At 28.4% G+C, this 10,000-nt stretch overlaps 1 protein-coding gene across 9 annotated transcripts in view; it reads left to right on the plus strand.

Moving 5' to 3' along the window:
- Positions 1–10,000, plus strand: part of LOC124952913 (chondroitin sulfate proteoglycan 4) — an 80,940-nt gene that overhangs the window by 8,752 nt on the left and 62,188 nt on the right. For 8 of the 9 annotated variants that reach the window (XM_047503530.1, XM_047503527.1, XM_047503528.1 and 5 more), the window contains one exon: positions 7,843–8,006. In XM_047503530.1, coding sequence (XP_047359486.1) covers positions 7,843–8,006 — 164 coding nt within the window. Of the gene's footprint in view, positions 1–7,842; positions 8,007–10,000 lie in introns of those variants that run through there. The other variant, XM_047503534.1, reaches the window with a different exon arrangement.

Consider the following 10,000-nt stretch of genomic DNA (forward strand, 5'->3'; position numbering starts at 1 on the left):
AATTATATAATATTAAAAAAAAAAATATATATATATATATATACTTATATACATATATATTTGATAATCTAATAATAATTATGACATAATAAATATGAACAATTTCGATAAAATATTGATTGAATTCAGATAATAAAATTATCCTGTCAAATAAACAATTAAACAGACTAATACTTTATTTTGTATTCCCAATTTTTTTATTTTCGTTTCCTTTTTTCTTTTTCCTATTTTTAGATTGTTCATTATTTTTCATTTCCTTTTTTTTTCGTTTAATCAAGATCGACAGAAACGAACAATCAAATGTACGTCGGGCCCACGGGATATAACCCAATGAGAAACCGAATAAAAACGTCACTCGCGTATTTAATTATGCTAACCGAGACAGGACAAGTAACACGTCATGAGACTGAAAGGTTTCGTTATTAAATATTTCAAATACCGAGACAATTTATTTAATATAGGGACATAGAATTGAACGAACATACAAGCAAATCGAAGTATTTTTATTCGAATTTAGATAATGAAAATAATCATTTTTGTTTCTTTCTTCTATGTACATTTTCTTTTTTATTTCTCTCTCTCTCTCTCTCTCTCTCTCTCTCTTTTTCCTTTTTTTTTCACGATATTAATTATATATGTTCATCCGTAGTATGATACTAGTTATTCGTTGAGAAAAAAATTTTTCCCCTAGGGCTCCTTTTCTTCTTCCTCCTCGGCTTCGCCCATTTTCCACCCCCTCCTATAATATCTTTATCGGTTAACGAAGCGGTAATTAGCGTAGAACGACGAGTTACCTACGACTAACTCCGTTTGCAATAGCACAACGAACGAGTTTTCAGTTAAACTTCGAACGTTGCTTCTTCATTCTGTAGAAATACCTAACAAGCACTCGTTTTCAAGAGCCATACATATGAACGTAATATGACGATTTCTTTCTATAAATATCCACATTTGTATTTCTATTTGCATTGAAGCATAAAAAGGGCGTTTTGTAATAAATAGTAAAACGTTACAATTTCGATACCTTTCCCACGGTGACAAGATTGAACAAAGGCAATCCACCTCGATCGAAATGGTTAGTTATATATCTACATATATGTGTATGTGTGTGTGTGTGTGTGTGTGTATACGTGTATATATATATATATATATATATGGGGGGTACGTATGTATGTGTGTACGTATGTATATGTAGACGATCGAGGAAATATCGATGAAAATTGATTTTCCGAACACGATGTATGGCGATACACCATTTGCCTCGAGCAAATACGAAATTGCGGACACGATTGATGTATTGCTATTAAATTACGAAAGATAATTTCTCCTGTAGCAGGGATGTGACGGTATTAGTATATTAATTACGAGCATATTCATTCTGCTATCACGGTTATATAAATTCGATTGAACGAAGTAAATGTGAAATGCAAAACATTAGTGAAAACAAAGAGATAAGATATATATATATATATATATATATATATATATATATATATATATATATATATATATAGATAGATAGATAGATATATGGATATTCTATAAAGTGGCTCCAACTTTTTTAATTATTTTCACGTTAATAAATAGAACAAGATTAAAGAATTTGTCTGTAATCAAATATGTGTATATTTATATATGTAACATATATATATATATCCATTAAGGACACACGTATAGGAAATAAAATTAAAATTGCAATATCAGTAATTGCTATGGATTATCCAGTTCAATAATGCAATATTTATTCTTGGTAACACTTTGTGTTTTGGTAATATCATAAAACGTACGTGTGCAAATCTACATACACACTCTTTCTCTTTCTCTCTCTCTCTCTCTCTCTCTCTCTCTCACATACACACATACATATACGTATATATATATATGGTCACGATCGATAGAGATTTAACAATAGATTGACTCGAAGTATACGAAAAAAAAAAAGCTTTAGGCAATATTTGAAAATTTAGATCGAACGTTCGCTAAATTAGAAACACTTTGAAAGAATTCTTTCAATAATAGTTTCATATAACCGAACCAATACTAAAATTCTCTATTAAAAAAGAGTCTGTTATACTAATTGCCTGACTTTATATATAAAATATCTTTATATATAAAATATCTTTATATATAAAATATCTTTCTCTCTTTCACTATTCAATTAACGAAAGCTGAAAGGAAGCCTTATGAGTGTAACGTAACTACTACCTCTCAAATTGAATAGACCGACATTTTTCGAGATCGAAGTTGTACTGGTTAAAGGCGGCAAATTAAATTCTTTTTTAGAAAATATCATTCTAGTGTTTCATATTGATCTAACAACAGGAAACCATTGGTTCATTCATCCGTATCAATTTTACTTCCGATCAGCAATGCGAATAAACGCACATACTGCGTTTGGATAGTAAAAAAAGTGTTAGTAGGAGAATGAGTAGCAGTTTTATATTACCGTCACTCTCTCTCTCTCTCTCTCCCTCTCTCTGTCTATTCCCATGTCTCTTTCTCTATTTTTATCTCTCTGTCTCTCTCTCTCTCTCTCTCTCTCTCTCTCGCTCTCTCTCTCTCTCTCGTGCTCTTGTTTCCTGGCTTTTCGCGAGTGAACCAAACCTTTCCAAAAATCAACACACGACGAATATCGGAAAACGCATCGGAGCGATCACTTTTCATTTGTCTGGCTAATCCGTCACTTAGACGTACGCACGTCCGTTCCGTTCCCCGAAACTGGTTCAGATGACCAAACGTGTAATGAACTACAAACAGAAAGACATAAAATTCGCATTTCTAGCTGGTAGCTTAATGGAATCATCGATTACATGTGCGAACGCGCGTTTTCCGGTTATCCAGTTCCGGTCAAATCCATACAATCGTATATTTGTGTATATTTGTAATTAACTATGCATAAGATGTATGTGCGTATGTTTTTTTATCCATCGAACTTATCACAGATAAGAAATTATTTGTAAGATATTTCACTAATTATTTATTCATTTTTTATTTGATTTATTCTTGTTATTCTTGTGATTATCATTGACTATCATTCAAATTTATATAAATAATAGTAATATTAAAGAAAATTGAAAATAAGGAATATAATTGTTATATACATAGGTATATAAAGTTTATTGTTTTAAAAACACTTTTTTATATAAATATATTTATATTATTATTTAAAAATTAATTTATATAATTATAATTATTAATAATCATAATAACATAATTCTAATAATAACGAATTACTTAGAATATATTTTTTCAATAATCATAGTTTTGGAATTTTATGGATACGTTTATATATGTACATAACTATTAACGTACTTGTATGTATACATACATACATACACACATGTATATGTAGATGCACACGCATACATTAATAATATGATTTGGGAATAATGCGAATTGTAGAGAACACTATGGAGCAATGAACTGGGAAAATGCGAGTTTCGACATGGAGATCGATTTGAAATCGACGTTAATGTTTCTATGTGAGTTCTAAAGTACAAAAAGAGAGAGAGAGAGAGAGAGAGAGAGAGAGAGAGAGAGAGAAGAGTTTCTTCAGACTTAATGGCGCGTGCAGTTGTTCCACGTACTTGAACACGTTCTTAGATCATTTACGAACACCAAGTATAAATCTTTCTCTAAGGGCTGTTTTTTTATTTACAACAAGATATGCTACACTTGTAAACGTTTAACACTTACTAACGAATCTCAAAAGATCTATCTAAGATTAAGAAGAAAATTTTCTGTCAATTAAAAATAATTTTTCAACACGCGAGACTATTATAAATATATAATAACTCTACTATATATATACATATAATTTAATGATTAAACAAAGAAATCAAAAATTACGAAGCGAATATATTTCTTATTAAAAATTCTTATTGATATAGATAACTTCCCGGAATTATATTAATTTTTTAAACGACGTCATATCTACTAAATCATATAAGTATATATATATATATATATATATATACAGATGGTTACATTAGAAACATGTAATGTGTGTTGTAACATTAACGTATAAAATGTTCTGAATTTGTAACTAAGTGTAAAAAGATTAATATACTGTATAAACCGAATTAAAAATTTACAACAAAAATAGAGAGAGAAATAATTACAAATAGATGAAAAAAGAGAGATAGAGAGAGAGGAAGAGAGAGAAATGAGAAGTAAATATATTTTTCACGAACATTTTAGTTTTTGTTAATATTTTTTTCCTATGAAATATTAATTTTTTATACAACGAAATACCTATGATATCTTCGATTTTGATATAAAATTCAGAAATATTAATGATTCTCAGTATATTACATATTTTTATTTATTGAAATTTCTCTCTCTCTCTCTCTCTCCCCTATCTCTCTTTCTCTAAATAAATAAATAAATAAATAAATAAATAAATAAATAAATAAATAAATAAATAAATAAATGATTAAATAAATAAATAAATGATTAAATAAATAAATAAATAAATAAATAAATATACACATGTTCTAAAAAATTTACTTTATTATTCATGTTGAAATATTTGAAAGATTTATTATAAATATTATTCGTAATTTGGAATTAATAATAAAACAACTGGCAATAAGATTCGTGATAAATTCATGACGATAATTTATCCTGAGAAAGCGGTATCTTTTCTGTATAATGAAAAAAAAAAAAACAAAAAAAAAAAAAAAAGAAATCTGAACTTTGTTAAAGGCCTACGCACGTACGAACGATTATTCTTCGTACCCTATGAATCATTTTTCCCTAACGTTGAACGTTAACATTTGCGAATCGACAGGGAGTTACGTCGTCGAGAGATACGATGTTAAAAAGAGGAAGAAATGGAAAAAAAAAAAAAAAAAGAAAAAAAGAAAAATGAAGGGAAAAAAAATATCACGTAGATTTCGAAGAGTCCGATCGTTATATCGTTCGAAGAAAAGTTTGCGAATAAATTTGAAAATTTTCGACGTGAACTATAACGTAGGATGATAAGGGTGAATAAAAATGACGAACGGGTTCTCATAATAATTTATATGTCAAATCTTCAACTAGATTAAAGTTGAAAATATTTTGAATGAATCGTTTGACACTTAATCTGTCATTTATTACATCTTCATTAATTCGAACGAAATAAATACAATTATGATCATTTCAATGGGGATCGATCGATTAAAAAAAAAAAAAAGAAGGGAAAAAAAAAGAAAAAAAGAAAAAAAAATCAATCGATTCAATTATAAAATAATTCGATTACATACCAATCTAATCGAAATCAATTGAATCGATTAATCGCATTAAACGTTACTTTAACATTCTAAATGCGTACGAGAAAAGAAAAGTAAGGAAAAGAAAAGAGAAGGAAAGAAAAGGAAACCAAAAAAAAAAAACATTGCAATCTTAATGAATTTTTCCTTCTTTTCTTAAATTTTTTTTTCTCTTTTCTTTTCCTTTTCCTCTTTTTTTTTTTCTTTTTCCTTCGTTATTCACAAGTTGATTTCGAATAAATTAGATTCATTTTCATGATGAATCCTTCCTCCCTGCCTAACCCCCCTTCCCTTCTTTGATTTGTACGAACGTAGAAAAAAAAAAAAAAAAAAAAAAAAGAGAAAAAGAAAAAAGAAAGCGAGAAAGAGATAAAGAGAATGAGGGAGAGAGAGAAAGAGAGAGAGAGAGAGAGAGAGAGAGAGAGAAAAGAAAGCAAAAACGAAAGAAAACAAAGAAGAAATTAAATAACGAAATTATTCTTTCTATTCCTTGCGTCTGTTTAAATAAATTCAAAAACGTCATCCTTGTTTTGATTCTTCCTTGAATCACCGAATAACACGAAAATCTACGCGGCGTTCTTCGGATATCTAAGCTTTACCTTCGAATAAATAAAGTAGACGAACTTTGAAACTTTCGAAGATTCGCAGAATCGCTCCTGGCTTCGCATCTGTTTACAGGGTTTTTGAATCATAAGGAAGAGGAACGGGAATATGCGGGGCTTGATTTCTCTCATTTACCAAACTTTCCGCGGCATAATATTAAATAAATTTCCTTTTTAAGAGAAATGAAAGGAAAGAAAAGGGACTAGATAATAAGAAAGACCCCGGAAGGAAACTTGACTACTGTACTTGACTACTTCAGCCCTTTCTTTTTTCCTTCTTCTTCTTCTTCTTCTTCTTCTTCTCTTTTATATATATATATATATATATATATATATATATATATATATATATATATATTCAACGAAAAACTTTTTATGAAATTAAATTGAAGTTATCGATTTTATTTTCAATACTTCACTTTAATGCTTCTTCTATCATAATCATCTCTAAATGCAAACATTTTTTTTAAGGAACAAGAAATAAAAGAAATTTAATAAGAATGATTAAATGAAAATAAAAAAATATATATAAAAGAATCAATATCATTATTAACATAATTAAAATATTCAAGTATCCATCGAAATATTATCGATAGAATTTATGAAATTATTGACTTTTTGTGACACATTATTGGATTCCGTTCACATCATAAATCGCATCATAAATCGTATATTTTCAGACATACACACACACACACACACACACACACATGCACGCACAGAGTTTTTGTTTTTGTTTTTTTTTTTTTTTTTGTAAAAAAAGATTTAATATAAATATAAATGATTATAAAAGATAAATATAAATAATTTAATATAAATGATTGAAATAAAAAAAAAAAAAAGAAAAAAAAAAAAGGAACAAATCGTAATTGAAATATTGAAATATATTCGAAGAAAGAATATATATATATATATATGTATAAATTATTGAATATTCATGATATGTATTGCGAATAAACGATAGGAAAAAAAAAACATTCGTTATAACAACATCGAGTTATGATACATGATCGATCGTACTTCACAAATTTCTCGATCTTTAAAGGATCACTAACAGAAATTCCAAGAGAACCTCCATCGAAAGGAATACCACGTTCTTCCTTTTCCTCAAGCACTCTTCCCATTTCCTCGACATAAGCTAGAATATGGTTTAGAATTTGCTTTCGTTACATTCAGAAAAATATATAAGAAACTTGTAACAAGTACTATCCTTGCGAACTTGTACATGTAAATATATACTTAGGCATAAAGCTCGTTTGAATATATGCAATACATATTTTACTACATTTTATCAAATAAAAAAATATAAAAAAAAAAAACAAATATATTAAGCATATTTAACATCGATAATGCATAAATAAATATACATATATATATATATATATATATATATATATGCATTTTCGATACAGTTAAATGCATGTGCAATGCATTTCCAAATATCGACCGAATAATAGTCGATAATGCATTCATAGAAATATATTAGAATAGATTGTATATTTTAATATACTTACACGTATGCGATAAAAAATTGTTTAACATATATGTCATAAAAATATTGTGATACATATAGAAACAATATTTTAATATATGAAATATTTAATATAACGTGCAATATATCTAAAAAAAGATTTACTCACAATTATCAAATATCACTAATAATGATAATGCATAAATATATATATATATATATATATATGACATGCAACACTTTAATACACTTCCATGCAATATAATCATAAAACTACAAAACACTTATATAAGAATATTTCGATATAAACTTACGTTACAATATATTTCCCAAAAAGAAAGGAAAAGAAAACAAAACAAAACGTAATCAGCACAATGGATCAATATGATAATATTTCTTTATCAATAATCACTTAATAATAATGATATGTATGTACATACATATATGTACATATATATATATATATATATATATTTAAAATAACGCCTTTATATTTATGTTTGAAAATTTGCAGTATCATTTTACGGAGCAAGTTACATCCATCTTCCAGTTCAAGAGGCCAAGGGTGCAACTGACATCAGTTTCCGCTTTCGAACTCATCTTTCTGATGCGATGCTGCTATTGGCTGCCGGCAAGACGGATTACTGCCTGATCAAACTGGAGGCAGGCAGATTGAAGGTTCGTTTGCCCTAACTCGTTTCTTAACTTCTATTAATAGGCCTTCTGTGTTCTTCGAGGGTCTTCGTTGAGCTGTCGTTTCGTCGTTAAATGGCCGCACGTGCTGTTCCACGGCTGTCAGCTTTCTCTCGTGCCAAAGAATTAGACTTTTTCTCTCTCTGTCTCTCTCTCTCTCTCTCTCTCTCTCTTTCTCTCTTTTATTCTCTCTCTTTCTCCCTTTATCTATCTCTATCTCTATATATCTGTTTCTCTTTGACGCAGGGAAAAAAGAAAGTAAAAATAAACAAAATACGAAAAAAAGAAGAAAGAAAAAAAGATAGAAAAACAGATTTAAAAAAAAAAGAAAAAAAAAGAGAGAGAAAAAAGAGAGAAAAAGAAATATGAAAGCTCGTGACGAGGAAAATATCTTTACGCTATGCAAGGCACCACGAGGTTATCCCTTTTAAAAGGGCCGATGCGCGTCTGAAACACGATATATACTGGGTGTTTCATACAACTCCAAGCACTTGAATCTTATCTCGCTTTTGAAGATACCTACTAAACAGAGAAAGAGAGAGAGAAGTAAGGGGGAGGAAGAAAATAAAACAGAAAAAAAATTATATAAAAGCTTCGAAATTCTTTGATCCCAAAAAGAGTGACAATATTCTTATTAATATATTTATTATTTACAAAAAAAAATAAAAAAAAAGAAAAAAAAAACAAAGAAAAAAAATAATACAAGATGTCTATTATTGTTATTTATAATGAATCATTTTTTTGTACTTTTAATCACTGTTATAATATCCCTTGGTATTATTATTATTATTATTATCGTGGAAATATTACATGTTTTTTCTTTTATTTCTTTTTTTTTTTATTTTTAACAGAGAAATTATGTAATATATTTTTAAATCATTCCTTTAAATGGAATAGTATAATTATAAGAAATAAAAATATTTTGTATGTTTTCTTCCATTTGTAAATGAAACATCCTCTATACATACACACACATATATATATATATATGATATATTATATATATATATATAATATTATATATAATGAGAAACGTGTATACGATCTTTATCGTCGCTCCCGATCGCATTTAAAATTCTAATATTTTCGAGAGATATCGAGAGATATCGGATAACGCGTTTTATACGCCATAGATATCTTCGGAAGAGTTTCGTGTTCGCGCTACGAGATCGGAAGTTGCAAAAAGAACCAACTTATGAAGTAATAGAATAAAAAAAAAAAAAAAAAGAAGAGAAGGTAAGGGGGAGTGGGAGAGAGAGAGAGAGAGAGAGAGAGGGAGAGAGAGAGAGAGGGAGAGAGAGAGAGAGAGAGAGGAAAATAAAGCGAACGTTCGTTTATATTTGCCTATGTATTTTGTTAAAAGTTTTTTACGGAGTTTGTATTACACTGAGAAAATCTACATAAATAACATTCGGTAATAATACTTTAGTATTTCACAAAAAAAGAACTTCTTTATCCTTTGAAAGCATAGCACGATGTTTCGGTGGGATTCGCTCGAGTGAAAGGAGCTTTGGCACGGGATTTTCAAATTTTTTTGTCTCCTTTTTTTTTTTATTTTTTCTTGTCCCTTCTTTTGTCCCTTTTTTTCTTTTTCTTTTTTTTTTTTTTTTTTTGTCACACTAGATAGTTCACTCCTATTTTTTCTTCCTTTTTTCTTTTGTTTTTGTTGCTTTTGCCTTTGCCTTTGCCTTGCCCCGCTTTCTTTTTTGTTGTTTCTTTTTATTTTTTTATTTTTTTTTTTTTCTTTCTTTCTATTGTTCTTTCTTTTTTCATTAGAGAAAGAAAAAGAAAACACAATCCTCTCCCACCTTCATGCGTTTTAAATTATTCTACTCTGTGACACGTAAGTACGTGTGTTCTCAGTAAACGGGATTAGATTGTTACGATTTCGGAATGAATGAATGAAACGAGGAGGAAAGAAAAAGGAAAGAAAAGTATAAAGGAAAGAAAAGTATAAAGGAAAGAAAAGTATAAAGGAA

This window comes from Vespa velutina, chromosome 11 (genome assembly GCF_912470025.1).
Source record: "Vespa velutina chromosome 11, iVesVel2.1, whole genome shotgun sequence".
Classification (NCBI taxonomy): Eukaryota; Metazoa; Arthropoda; class Insecta; order Hymenoptera; family Vespidae; genus Vespa; species Vespa velutina.